This window comes from Apis mellifera, unplaced genomic scaffold, assembly GCF_003254395.2.
Source record: "Apis mellifera strain DH4 unplaced genomic scaffold, Amel_HAv3.1 GroupUN_136, whole genome shotgun sequence".
NCBI lineage: Eukaryota > Metazoa > Arthropoda > Insecta > Hymenoptera > Apidae > Apis > Apis mellifera.
In genome coordinates, this window is record NW_020555887.1 from 9,094 (window position 1) to 24,687 (window position 15,594).

The window sequence follows — 15,594 nt, forward strand, 5'->3', positions numbered from 1 at the left end:
AAGATAAGAGAGATAAATACGATTTCCGCAGCTCGTTGCAAGCGGGAAAGATTGCTCTTTGACCTCGTGTTTGGTTGGTTTCTGGACGACAAGCGGTTCATACGCTATGGTCGTCCAAAGAAGTGGAAATTTTAGAATCTTTAAAATAGTGCATTATTAAAACGGCTGTATCTCCGAAGATAAGAGAGATAAATACGATTTCCGCAGCTCGTTGCAAGCGGGAAAGATTGCTCTTTGACCTCGTGTTTGGTTGGTTTCTGGACGACAAGCGGTTCATACGCTATGGTCGTCCAAAGAAGTGGAAATTTTAGAATCTTTAAAATAGTGCATTATTAAAACGGCTGTATCTCCGAAGATAAGAGAGATAAATACGATTTCCGCAGCTCGTTGCAAGCGGGAAAGATTGCTCTTTGACCTCGTGTTTGGTTGGTTTCTGGACGACAAGCGGTTCATACGCTATGGTCGTCCAAAGAAGTGGAAATTTTAGAATCTTTAAAATAGTGCATTATTAAAACGGCTGTATCTCCGAAGATAAGAGAGATAAATACGATTTCCGCAGCTCGTTGCAAGCGGGAAAGATTGCTCTTTGACCTCGTGTTTGGTTGGTTTCTGGACGACAAGCGGTTCATACGCTATGGTCGTCCAAAGAAGTGGAAATTTTAGAATCTTTAAAATAGTGCATTATTAAAACGGCTGTATCTCCGAAGATAAGAGAGATAAATACGATTTCCGCAGCTCGTTGCAAGCGGGAAAGATTGCTCTTTGACCTCGTGTTTGGTTGGTTTCTGGACGACAAGCGGTTCATACGCTATGGTCGTCCAAAGAAGTGGAAATTTTAGAATCTTTAAAATAGTGCATTATTAAAACGGCTGTATCTCCGAAGATAAGAGAGATAAATACGATTTCCGCAGCTCGTTGCAAGCGGGAAAGATTGCTCTTTGACCTCGTGTTTGGTTGGTTTCTGGACGACAAGCGGTTCATACGCTATGGTCGTCCAAAGAAGTGGAAATTTTAGAATCTTTAAAATAGTGCATTATTAAAACGGCTGTATCTCCGAAGATAAGAGAGATAAATACGATTTCCGCAGCTCGTTGCAAGCGGGAAAGATTGCTCTTTGACCTCGTGTTTGGTTGGTTTCTGGACGACAAGCGGTTCATACGCTATGGTCGTCCAAAGAAGTGGAAATTTTAGAATCTTTAAAATAGTGCATTATTAAAACGGCTGTATCTCCGAAGATAAGAGAGATAAATACGATTTCCGCAGCTCGTTGCAAGCGGGAAAGATTGCTCTTTGACCTCGTGTTTGGTTGGTTTCTGGACGACAAGCGGTTCATACGCTATGGTCGTCCAAAGAAGTGGAAATTTTAGAATCTTTAAAATAGTGCATTATTAAAACGGCTGTATCTCCGAAGATAAGAGAGATAAATACGATTTCCGCAGCTCGTTGCAAGCGGGAAAGATTGCTCTTTGACCTCGTGTTTGGTTGGTTTCTGGACGACAAGCGGTTCATACGCTATGGTCGTCCAAAGAAGTGGAAATTTTAGAATCTTTAAAATAGTGCATTATTAAAACGGCTGTATCTCCGAAGATAAGAGAGATAAATACGATTTCCGCAGCTCGTTGCAAGCGGGAAAGATTGCTCTTTGACCTCGTGTTTGGTTGGTTTCTGGACGACAAGCGGTTCATACGCTATGGTCGTCCAAAGAAGTGGAAATTTTAGAATCTTTAAAATAGTGCATTATTAAAACGGCTGTATCTCCGAAGATAAGAGAGATAAATACGATTTCCGCAGCTCGTTGCAAGCGGGAAAGATTGCTCTTTGACCTCGTGTTTGGTTGGTTTCTGGACGACAAGCGGTTCATACGCTATGGTCGTCCAAAGAAGTGGAAATTTTAGAATCTTTAAAATAGTGCATTATTAAAACGGCTGTATCTCCGAAGATAAGAGAGATAAATACGATTTCCGCAGCTCGTTGCAAGCGGGAAAGATTGCTCTTTGACCTCGTGTTTGGTTGGTTTCTGGACGACAAGCGGTTCATACGCTATGGTCGTCCAAAGAAGTGGAAATTTTAGAATCTTTAAAATAGTGCATTATTAAAACGGCTGTATCTCCGAAGATAAGAGAGATAAATACGATTTCCGCAGCTCGTTGCAAGCGGGAAAGATTGCTCTTTGACCTCGTGTTTGGTTGGTTTCTGGACGACAAGCGGTTCATACGCTATGGTCGTCCAAAGAAGTGGAAATTTTAGAATCTTTAAAATAGTGCATTATTAAAACGGCTGTATCTCCGAAGATAAGAGAGATAAATACGATTTCCGCAGCTCGTTGCAAGCGGGAAAGATTGCTCTTTGACCTCGTGTTTGGTTGGTTTCTGGACGACAAGCGGTTCATACGCTATGGTCGTCCAAAGAAGTGGAAATTTTAGAATCTTTAAAATAGTGCATTATTAAAACGGCTGTATCTCCGAAGATAAGAGAGATAAATACGATTTCCGCAGCTCGTTGCAAGCGGGAAAGATTGCTCTTTGACCTCGTGTTTGGTTGGTTTCTGGACGACAAGCGGTTCATACGCTATGGTCGTCCAAAGAAGTGGAAATTTTAGAATCTTTAAAATAGTGCATTATTAAAACGGCTGTATCTCCGAAGATAAGAGAGATAAATACGATTTCCGCAGCTCGTTGCAAGCGGGAAAGATTGCTCTTTGACCTCGTGTTTGGTTGGTTTCTGGACGACAAGCGGTTCATACGCTATGGTCGTCCAAAGAAGTGGAAATTTTAGAATCTTTAAAATAGTGCATTATTAAAACGGCTGTATCTCCGAAGATAAGAGAGATAAATACGATTTCCGCAGCTCGTTGCAAGCGGGAAAGATTGCTCTTTGACCTCGTGTTTGGTTGGTTTCTGGACGACAAGCGGTTCATACGCTATGGTCGTCCAAAGAAGTGGAAATTTTAGAATCTTTAAAATAGTGCATTATTAAAACGGCTGTATCTCCGAAGATAAGAGAGATAAATACGATTTCCGCAGCTCGTTGCAAGCGGGAAAGATTGCTCTTTGACCTCGTGTTTGGTTGGTTTCTGGACGACAAGCGGTTCATACGCTATGGTCGTCCAAAGAAGTGGAAATTTTAGAATCTTTAAAATAGTGCATTATTAAAACGGCTGTATCTCCGAAGATAAGAGAGATAAATACGATTTCCGCAGCTCGTTGCAAGCGGGAAAGATTGCTCTTTGACCTCGTGTTTGGTTGGTTTCTGGACGACAAGCGGTTCATACGCTATGGTCGTCCAAAGAAGTGGAAATTTTAGAATCTTTAAAATAGTGCATTATTAAAACGGCTGTATCTCCGAAGATAAGAGAGATAAATACGATTTCCGCAGCTCGTTGCAAGCGGGAAAGATTGCTCTTTGACCTCGTGTTTGGTTGGTTTCTGGACGACAAGCGGTTCATACGCTATGGTCGTCCAAAGAAGTGGAAATTTTAGAATCTTTAAAATAGTGCATTATTAAAACGGCTGTATCTCCGAAGATAAGAGAGATAAATACGATTTCCGCAGCTCGTTGCAAGCGGGAAAGATTGCTCTTTGACCTCGTGTTTGGTTGGTTTCTGGACGACAAGCGGTTCATACGCTATGGTCGTCCAAAGAAGTGGAAATTTTAGAATCTTTAAAATAGTGCATTATTAAAACGGCTGTATCTCCGAAGATAAGAGAGATAAATACGATTTCCGCAGCTCGTTGCAAGCGGGAAAGATTGCTCTTTGACCTCGTGTTTGGTTGGTTTCTGGACGACAAGCGGTTCATACGCTATGGTCGTCCAAAGAAGTGGAAATTTTAGAATCTTTAAAATAGTGCATTATTAAAACGGCTGTATCTCCGAAGATAAGAGAGATAAATACGATTTCCGCAGCTCGTTGCAAGCGGGAAAGATTGCTCTTTGACCTCGTGTTTGGTTGGTTTCTGGACGACAAGCGGTTCATACGCTATGGTCGTCCAAAGAAGTGGAAATTTTAGAATCTTTAAAATAGTGCATTATTAAAACGGCTGTATCTCCGAAGATAAGAGAGATAAATACGATTTCCGCAGCTCGTTGCAAGCGGGAAAGATTGCTCTTTGACCTCGTGTTTGGTTGGTTTCTGGACGACAAGCGGTTCATACGCTATGGTCGTCCAAAGAAGTGGAAATTTTAGAATCTTTAAAATAGTGCATTATTAAAACGGCTGTATCTCCGAAGATAAGAGAGATAAATACGATTTCCGCAGCTCGTTGCAAGCGGGAAAGATTGCTCTTTGACCTCGTGTTTGGTTGGTTTCTGGACGACAAGCGGTTCATACGCTATGGTCGTCCAAAGAAGTGGAAATTTTAGAATCTTTAAAATAGTGCATTATTAAAACGGCTGTATCTCCGAAGATAAGAGAGATAAATACGATTTCCGCAGCTCGTTGCAAGCGGGAAAGATTGCTCTTTGACCTCGTGTTTGGTTGGTTTCTGGACGACAAGCGGTTCATACGCTATGGTCGTCCAAAGAAGTGGAAATTTTAGAATCTTTAAAATAGTGCATTATTAAAACGGCTGTATCTCCGAAGATAAGAGAGATAAATACGATTTCCGCAGCTCGTTGCAAGCGGGAAAGATTGCTCTTTGACCTCGTGTTTGGTTGGTTTCTGGACGACAAGCGGTTCATACGCTATGGTCGTCCAAAGAAGTGGAAATTTTAGAATCTTTAAAATAGTGCATTATTAAAACGGCTGTATCTCCGAAGATAAGAGAGATAAATACGATTTCCGCAGCTCGTTGCAAGCGGGAAAGATTGCTCTTTGACCTCGTGTTTGGTTGGTTTCTGGACGACAAGCGGTTCATTACGTCTATGTCTCCATAGAATGGAAATTTTAGATTTAATATATGCATTATTAAAACCTTATCTCCGAAATAACTTATCTCCCTTCCTTTATCAATTCCTCTTCCTCCATTCCTTTATCAGTTCCTCTTCCTCCTTCCTTTATCAATTCCTTTTTCTCTTTTCCTTTATCAATTCCTCTTTCTCCCTTCCTTTATCAATTCCTCTTCCTCCATTCCTTTATCAATTCTTCTTCCTCCCTTCCTTTATCAATTCCTCTTCCTCCTTTTCTTTATCAATTCTTTTTCTTTCTTTCTTGTATCGATTATTATTTGTTCTCTCTTTTATCTATTCCTCTTGCTATCGTTTATGAGTTTTTTTGGTTTTTTTAGAATAAGCGTTTATGCGCTATGATTATCCACAAAAGTAGAAATTTGCTAGAATCTTTAAAATAGTGCATTATTAAAACGTATCTCCGAAGATAAATGTGATAAATACGATTTCCGCAGCTTGTTGCAAGCGGGAAAGATTGCTCTTTGACCTCGTGTTTGATTAGTTTCTGGATGACAAGCAGTTCACACGTCTTGGTCTATATGGTCATCCATAGTAATGGAAATTGCTTGAATATTTAATATAGTGCATTTGTCCCTTTTCCTTACATCCTTTTTTTATAAACTCCTTTTCTTTCTTTCCATTTTCTTTTCCACTTTTTCCATTCTTTTATTTATGCCTTTTCCTTCTTTCGCTTATATATTCCTTTTCCTCCTTTTCTTTTTTAATTCCACTTCTTCCCTGTCTTTATCAATATCTTCTTTTCCTTTTCTTTATCAGTATCGTTTCCTCCTTTCTTTTGTCAATTTTTCTTCCTCTTCTTTCCTTCTTCAATTCTCTATTAATTCCTCTTCCTCCTTTCTTTCTTCAATTCTTCTTTCTCTTTTCTTTTAACAATTCCTTTTCCTTTTTTCTTTTATCAATTCCTCTTTCTCCTTTCTTTTATCAATTCCATTTTCTCCTTCTTTTATCAATTCCTTTTTCTCCTTTTATTTATTAATTTCCTTCCTCTTTTTTTTATCAGTTCCTCTTTCTCCTCTCGTTTTTCACTTTCTGATTCTTCTTTCTTTTATCAATAATTTTTCTTCCTTGTTTTTATCAATTATTATTCGTCTTTTCCTTTGTTTATTCCTCTTCCCATTTTTTATCATTTTGATTGTTTTCTTAACGATAAACGGTTATGATCATCCACGGAAATAGATATTGTTAGAATCTTTAAAATAGTGCATTGTTGAAACGGCTGTATATATATCCGAAGATAAGGAAGGTAAATTCGATTTCTGCAGTTCGTTGCAAGCGGGAGTGGTTACTCTTTGATCTCGTGTTTGGTTAGTTTCTGGACGACAAGCATTTCGTACGCTATGGTTGGCCATGGAAGTGAAATTGTAGAAGAGATCATTATAATTTTTAAAATTTTAATGAAATGTTTAAATTTTCTGAAGTTCAAAACTGTTTGCTAATCAGATTTGTGTTACTAGTTATCTAATAAACCTTTTTTTTTTTATTTTAATTTTGAATTTATAATGTTTGCTTTTATCTTATTTAACGAAATTAAATTGTATAGGATCCGTTTCGTAGTTGTTAATGTAAAGAAAGACGTCTGAAAGATTTCATTCATTATACTAATATTTGTTCTTTAAAAAATTCTTCGATAACTAATAATCTTTGCTTCGATAATTAACAATAAGTAGTACAATCGCAAATCTAATATTGCTTCTTCATCGAGATGAAATTGAATGTATTGGGTTGGCAACTAAGTAATTGAGGATTCATAGATGGCTTCAGTTTAATTTTTAGGTTTGGTGGCGTAGTCCAAATGTAAAACACATTTTGTTATTTGATAGTTGGCAATCAGCTGTCAATCAGTAAAAAAAGTTTTTTGTTTGGTTGCGTAGTTTTCGTTTGGTGTTCGTTGAAAAATGGAAAATCAAAAGGAACATTATCGTCATATTTTGCTTTTTTATTTCCACAAAGGGAAAAACGCATCGCAAGCTCACAAAAAGTTGTTTATGGCGACGAAGCCTTAAAAGAACGGCAGTGTCAAAATTGGTTTGACAAATTTCGTTCTGGTGATTTTTCACTCAAAGACGAAAAACGCTCTGATCGTACAGTTGAAGTTGATGACGACCTAATCAAAGCAATAATCGATTCGAATCGTCACAGTACAACTCGTGAGATTGCAGAGAAGCTTCATGTATCACATACATGCATTGAAAACCACTTAAAACAACTTGGCTATGTTCAAAAACTCGATACATGGGTTCTTCACGAACTGAAAGAAAAGCATTTAACGCAACGCATTAACAGCTGCGATTTGCTAAAAAAACGTAATGAAAATGATCCATTTTTAAAATGACTGATAACTGGCGATGAAAAATGGGTTGTTTACAACAATATCAAGCGGAAAAGATCGTGGAGTAGGCCACGTGAACCAGCAAAGCTAATATTCATCAAAAGAAGGTTTTGTTATCAGTTTGGTGAGATTACAAAGGAATTGTCTATTTTGAACTCTTACCACCCAACCGAACGATCAATTCTGTTGTCTACATTGAACAACGAAATTAAACAATGCGGTTGAAGAAAAGCGGCCCGAATTGACAAATCGAAAAGGTGTTGTATTCCATCGTGACAATGCAAGGCCACACGCATCTTTGGTCAAAATTTATTGGAGCTTGATTGGGATGTTTTGCCACATCCACCATATAGTCCTGACCTTGCACCATCTGATTACTTTTTGTTTCGATCTTTACAAAACTCCTTGAATGGTAAAAATTTCAATAATGATGATGATATCAAATCGTACCTGATTTAGTTTTTTAATAAAAACCAGAAGTTTTATGAACGTGGGATTATGATGCTGCCTGAAAGATGGCAAAAGGTCATTGATCAAAATGGGCAACACATTACAGAATAAAGTTATTTAGTTCCATGAAAAAATTGTCTTTGATTTTCTAGAAAAAATCCGCAATTACTTAGTTGCCAACCCAATACTTTCATCGCATCAACTATACAAATTTCTGAAAGGGAATTCAGTATTCATTTCTATTTTTCACTGCTTTGTTTTTAAATAATAGATATTTTATTTTTTTTATATCGTAAATATATTATAAAGTTGTAATATGTTAGTAAATAAATATATATTCAATATTCAATGGAATTAGTCAAAGATTTTTATTGATTTTAAAGAAATTTATCTTGAAAAATTATTATTTTGATAATTAATTTTTATTATTATAATTTTAAATAGATTTGAAACTCTAGCTTGAATCTTGGTTTTATTATAAAACATATACAAGAATAAGCTTTACATCGAAGTAAAAATAGTCACGATTAATCAATCGCGTGACAAACATTCGAGGTCGATCTCTTAATATCGATCTAAAAATTTTTATACTTATTATTACATACAGGATACATGATTCTATGTCATAATGATCAGTTTATTTTTATCTCGACTTATGTTTTTCAAAATTCACAATTTTATTATTTCTTTTGTATATATATATATAAACACTGATGGCAGGAAAAAATGGTTTGGTTTACCATAATAATATCAAATAATCAAAAACGATAGTCATTTTATTATAAACATTACTTTAATCTAAATTCTTAATTTAATTTTTATGATAATTAAAGATTTAAATTTAAAATTTTTAATTTTTAATCATTTTTGATGGGAAATTAATGATGACGATTCTGAAATAAGATTACTTTTGCAACTTGCTTTATACTAATATTGCATAATTTTTTAGAAGACTAATAATTATTCACTAGAAATCGAATATTTCGTTACAATTTTTCCACTTCTATAATCGAGCTTTTGAATTTTTTGGATTTTATGCTCGATCTTCGTATCATATTGCTCCTTAAAGTTTCACCACGGAGAGATGCTCTCATCGAATTTCTCGTGCTGCATTTAGAAAATGATCTGAATATGGTGACTGGTGGTATTTCTTCGTCTTTACGTTTTCTGAAAAATTGAATTTAAGAATAAGTTTTAAAAATCATAAATTGATTAGGCTAAAAATTTCTTATTTAGTAAATATTTATACGCATAACAATCTCGCATAATGCATAACAATTATGTATAACATTATTATCTGCCATTAAATTATTTGATTACTTATTATTATTTTTATTATTATATTTTAATGATTATTATTATTGCTCTTTTTAATCACTAAAAATCAATCTTATTAAAAATAAAATAAAAAATTTCTCAAATAAAAATTAATAAAATAAAATATGTGAAACTAATGCAAATTATATATAATTTAATATTTAATATTTAATAATTAAATTTATAATTAAGTTTTTGATTTTTTTTAGGATTTTCATTGTAATTTTTAACTATATACAATATAATATTAAGGCAAAGCAAAAATTATCAACGTAAATATTTCTATAATATATATAACATTTTACTAAATAATAAAATTTTATTATCAGTAAATTATAAATGTTTATGCAAAATAAAAATGATTAAAAAAATTAATTTAAATGAAAATTTGTTTCATTTTTTTAAATATTATAATGCATACTTTAAATATTTTGTGTTTTTTTTCGTATTTTATATATACATATATATTTTGTAAATTTTATACATTCAAATTTTTAAATAAATGCATAAATATCCGCAATCTAGTTATCAAAATTTGTTTATTCTTTTTAAATTTACTAAAAAAATTAATAATATCAACATATATCTTAATTCAATATTTTAAATAATTAAAAATTATAAAATTATTCACATTTAATAAAAAATTTAAAAATCTCTTATGAATTTCATATAAATAAATAAGAAGATTAAAATTTTTTTTTCTAATCATGGTTTTACCTTTCGATACAAGGAAAGTCCCACATTTTCTGATCTTTTCCAAAGTCCTCTCATCCTGCAGCGTTTGCGGAAGATCTTTGTCTAACGTTTCCGGTAGAAACAAAGTCAGAAGACCACATATAATACCAAGAGTACCTAACACAAGTAGAGGCAAAATCGATGAAACGACATCAAGATACACGACAAAGGGTGCAAGGATACTGGCGACGTATCCCATTATGTGTATCAGAGCTACACCCTGAGCTCTAACTACCGTCGGCAACACTTCAGCTGCATATTGGAGACCAATATTGTACGAGATATTTATCCAAAATCGACCCAGAATTGCCAAAGTAGCTGTATAAATATCTGGAAAAAAAATATTAAAGTAAAATTTTAATTTTTTTAACAAAAAATTTCATTTTAATTAAAAAATAAAAAAACATCAAATTCGTTTTATTATCTTTAGATGATTTATTTTAATTTATATATTTATTTATCTTAATTTATATCATATTATTATTATGCTCATTCATTTTCCATATCTTTACATGTATTTTATGCAAAGAAGAGATTTTATTAATTTTTTGTAAATGGATGTAAAAAACGCACAAAGATTAAATATTTATATGCTTTTTTTAAATAGCATCATGTATTTCTTAATGCATTTTATTCTCATATTTTTGGTAAAAAAATATATTCAATCCTTTCAAAAATCATTAAGAGATATTTTAATTTTAGTTTTATTATAAAATCATGATTTTATGCTAATATTGATAAATGAAACTAACATAAAAACATTAACATAAGAAAATTATGATTCATTATGAATCATAGCAATATAAAAATTAAAATATTTCTCTAAAATTAATAATTTTTTAATAAATTTTATAATTTTATATTTTTTTTTATGGAAAATATTAGTCTACTGCAATTAGTACATTAAAAAATATATTATTCATATATATTTAAAAAAATATATTCAATCTTTATGTGTCTTTTTATACAGAAAAAAAAATCTTCATGTGTTCATATACAAAAAAAAAACATTATAATATATTTTTAAAATTAATCAACTTATATTTTTCGATATGAATAATGACATAAATCAAAATGATAATATCAAATAAGCCATAAATCACATATATTACAAAGAAATACTTCGTAAAATATAAAATACTATTCGCATAAATTAAATTTATCATAATAAACCATAATAAGTTTTGAAACCATTTATTTTACTAAAATAAAAAAATAACATAATTTATATTTCAATAAAATATAAAATATAAAGTAAAAAAAGAAATATACAAACGATTGGAAACTATAGAAGCCCAAATGCTGAATACACCGGAAATGACAAGAGAACAGCAAGCTAGCCATCTTCTACCCCATCGATCAAGAACAAGCGTAAGGAACGTGTCTGCGGGCAATTCGGTTGCTGCAGCAATCGTGAATGTGACAAACACGTTCAAGCCTAAATTATTGACGTTTCGTACGTGACCATCGAATACTAAAGAAATCGCCATCCTAAGTAACGGAGAAAAGAAACAATTCTATGCGATGAAAGAATTCTGCAATTTCAATCTTACAAATTTTTTGATATTTGTAAGATAATACATACCAGATAATAATGAATAATATGGTGATATTTCGTAAACGTGGTGTTTTGAATAAATCCAATACCGAATATGTTTTATCAGCTTCCTCCTCTTTGCATATTCTAGCACAAGTTTCCTATTAATGCCAAATTTCAAAAACTTTTTAATATTTATTATAATATAATTATATATATAATTATTATTTCTATTTATATAATAATAAAATATTTTAATTTGATATTTATAAAGTTTCACGAAATATTACATTAAGTTATAGTAAAATAATATCAACTTCGCGAATATAAATATACATATATATGTGTGTGTATATTTAATTTTGAAATCATAAATTTGTAAATGTTGTAAAATTATTACATCTATTAAAAAATTTTTTTATTCGTATATCGATAAATTTACTATTCGTTCTACTTATATCTATATAAAATTTTTAATATCATTCTATTTTTAATTTCAGTAATTTACTAATAAAATTATAATCTTGGGAGTAGGATATATCAATAGCAAATAATAATAATAAATAATAATGATCATTTAGTTGGATTTGAAAATCTTTTGAATCTTAGGAAGATAAAAAATTATAAATTTAATCTTAAATAAAAAAATAATATAAATATATAAAAAGTAATATAGAAATAATAGATAATTAGATATTAATATAAGATTAACATTGAGTATAAATTGTAACAATTGTTAAATATGTTGTAATTCAAAATAACGATTAAATTTACATAAACCAAATATTTACTTGCAACATTTATTTCAAAAATACAGTATAAATATTTTTCATAATTGTATTTATATTTTTTTTTAAATTCATCGATACGAGTGATTAAAAATAGAAATATATTATGTTCAATTATATTGCTTAATCTATTAATTTAATAGATTACTCTCTATTGATTGCAAAATATTTTAAAAATATAAAATATCATAAAATGAATTTATTATAAAAAATAATATGTCAATAATTTATCTTATCAAGAATCAATATAATTTTATTATTAATCCAATATATATATATATAGATATATATATATATATATATATATATATATATATAAGACATTATGTAGAATAATGAAACAGATAATTACATAACTACAAAAAATAAGTTTTTAAAAAAAAATAAATAAAATTTTTATTTAAAACTTGTTGAATATATTAAGTTGAATTGAAAATTTTTAATTCAGGTACAAGAAAAACTAGTTAATTCGTGATTAAATACGAATGAACTATTAATAAATAATTTAACCAATAACCAATAATTTAACTTTAACCAATTTCATTTGAAAAATTTTTAAAGTTCATTTAATCGAATAACAAAGGCTTAAATTAAAAAATAATATTCTTTCTTCTTATTGATTTATTCGTGCAAATTATCATTTTTAGAATTACTCCTTTTACTTGATTGTATTTATATTATTTTACATGATAGCTTGATACGTACAAAATACAATAAAGAAATATTATAGAAAAATTGATTTCTTACACGGAATCGTTTGTAGACGTCATCGGGTACCTTGGTGCCGTTTATTCGCTCGAATTTTCCCAGAATATCGATGGCCTTGTCCACTTGACCTTGGCTGACCAGCCATCGAGCGCTTTCCGGTATCAACCATGGTGTCGCTACGGCTAAAATAAGAGGAACTGAAGTTGCGATGCAGGTCATCCTCCAATCGAGTAAAAAATAGGCGATCCATGGTAAGATACAAGACGCGAATGTAAGAACATGGCTATCGACATATTCGCCACAAAAGTTCGCCATTTTGGTCCAACGTATTCTAACACTGGAATAAAAAGAACATAATCTTTTATCAAAAAATCATTTGTGAAAATAATATTCGATGAAAAAATTTTAAATTATAACTATATATAATAAATTAAATTTAAATTATTTAGATTAGATTTCTATAAAATTCTGTCTTATAAATATAAAAAATAATTATATTTATTATTATTAAAAGTTTGCTATTTCAATCCAATGCTTTTTAATGGAAAATATAATATTTTAAAATTGTAAGAAAAATGTCATTTGTGAGAAAAATATTCAACGAAGAAAGAATAAATATAAAATTTCATAAAACTTCAAATTATAAATATAAGAAATTTAAGAATAAATATTTAAATAAATTTCCATAAAATTCTTTTAAAGAATTCTCTTCTTATCTTTCAAATAAGATATATAGATGTAATAAGATTTCAATTAATCGCGATTATCTTGAATCTCGATCATCTAGATGAATATTTAAAATATAAAAGTAAAAAAAAAAATTTGTATTATAATACATAAAAAATGCGTAATTCATAATTATTTCTTCCCGAGCCCTAATTATCCGTAATTAGATTTTTTATTTATTCATACTTTCCTTTATTTATTCATATTTTTTATCATTTAAATCAATTAATTAAGATCCCAAAGTAAATGATTATGATTACTATTGAACATGAAAGTTCGCTATCTTGATTCAAAAAAGTTATTAAAAAAAATTATTAAAATAAAAAATATAATATTTTAAAAATCATTTGTAATGTAAATCAAATAATATTCAAATACTAACAAAAAAAAAGAAAAAATGTAACAAAAATTGTAATAAGTATAAGTATAAACTTAAACTTTTTTATCACAATATCTCCCTATTGTGATTCATTTCGAAATGAAAGAATAAAAAAGTGAAACTAATAAAAGTAAAACTAATGATATTAGAAGATATAAAAATTTCAAACAAACAAGTGTATTTAATATGATTTGAACGTTGTAATTTTTACAAAAAAAAAAAATTGTAGTCAATTATAATGAAACTACTATTTATAACTAATTGAAAGTATTCTGGATTAAAAACAAGACATTAAGTGTTAACAGTGTTTTTCGTTAAGAACAATTACTCTCTATTTCATGGTAAGGTATGGTAATATACTCACGAGACTAATTATTATCTCTTTGTTCGAAAGTTATTTCGAAGTCGATATTTCGATCATTCGAGGGTCGCTTTAATTTCTGTGATCCAATAAATAATCGAATAGTATTTATCTATATATAGCAAAAAAGTTTTACAGTTTAAGAATTTTTTGAATAAATAAATAATGTTTATTTAAAAAAAAAACTGCGATAAATAATTCTTGTTCAAATTACGATTGGTTAATCTTCTATATGAGATAATTAATTATTATTTCATGATTGCGATAAATTTTTTAAATATATAATAAAATAACAAAAATTAACAAATAAATTAATCGAAATAGATCATAATTTAAATATATGTCAGGATTTATATCTTTTATTCATAATAGTTCTCTAATAAAGTAACATAGTCTAATAAAGTTACGTTCGACAAAATCGATTCTTTTTGAGTCGATTTGATTCAAATTAAGTCCTGATACTATATTAATTATAAAATATAATTCAAATGATATTCATATAAATTAAATAAAAAATTGTAAAAATTATAATATAATATTTTATAATATCATATTTTAATTGTTTTTTTTTATACATATATATTTTTTAAATATATTCTGCTTATAACAATTTAATGTTTTCTCATTTCTTATGATGAATAAATTGATCAAGAAAAGATATTATTTTTATTAAAAACATCATAGAAAGAAAAGATCAAAAATATTTCTTTCGTTCTATTCGTTTTATTAATTTTATCAATTAAAAAAGAATCTAATATATATATTATTCCGCATTTATTATAATTCATAGATTTCTATGAATCGCGATTCTTGAGCAGTTATTTTAATCAAGTATATAAAAAATTTTGCAAAATTTTATAAAATTTATAATAATCTTTAATAATACGAGATAATTAAAAAAAAATATTTAAAAAAATTTAAAAATTAATATAGTATATACCAAAGGGAAACGAAAAATCAACATTGATCTTGTAATCGATTTTTTCAACGTGGAACAATAGATTTTTATCATCGATATCGTGAATTTTTTCGCAATATTGAATATGAAAAATAAAGGAATTGATCAGAAAAACATTAACTTAAAGTTTCGATATAATTATTACATATTGTTATTAATTAATATTAATATTAGAAATTATTTCACAGATACATTTATATATTTTACTTAATATGATTTGAACAAGAACTATGATAATGATAACTATGAAAATTTGAATATTATATATACCTAATAAATGTGCTATCCTTAAAAAAGATTAGTTAATAGTTTTTAAATACTTTTTTAAGATATATGTTCCAGTATGTAAAATAAAATACATCGATACTTATCTTGTTAGATAATCGATTGTCCAAATAAAC

General features: G+C 29.4%; 1 protein-coding gene across 1 annotated transcript; it reads right to left on the reverse strand.

Moving 5' to 3' along the window:
• Window positions 1-8,137: 8,137 nt before the first annotated feature.
• Window positions 8,138-13,106, reverse strand: LOC726688 (organic cation transporter protein; the record flags this gene model as incomplete). The annotated part of the gene is given in 6 exon segments (XM_026445996.1): window positions 8,138-8,851; window positions 9,719-9,770; window positions 9,773-10,066; window positions 11,013-11,227; window positions 11,322-11,434; window positions 12,809-13,106. Coding segments are annotated over 6 exon segments (1,131 nt in total). The 3' UTR covers window positions 8,138-8,670.
• Window positions 13,107-15,594: the final 2,488 nt, after the last annotated feature.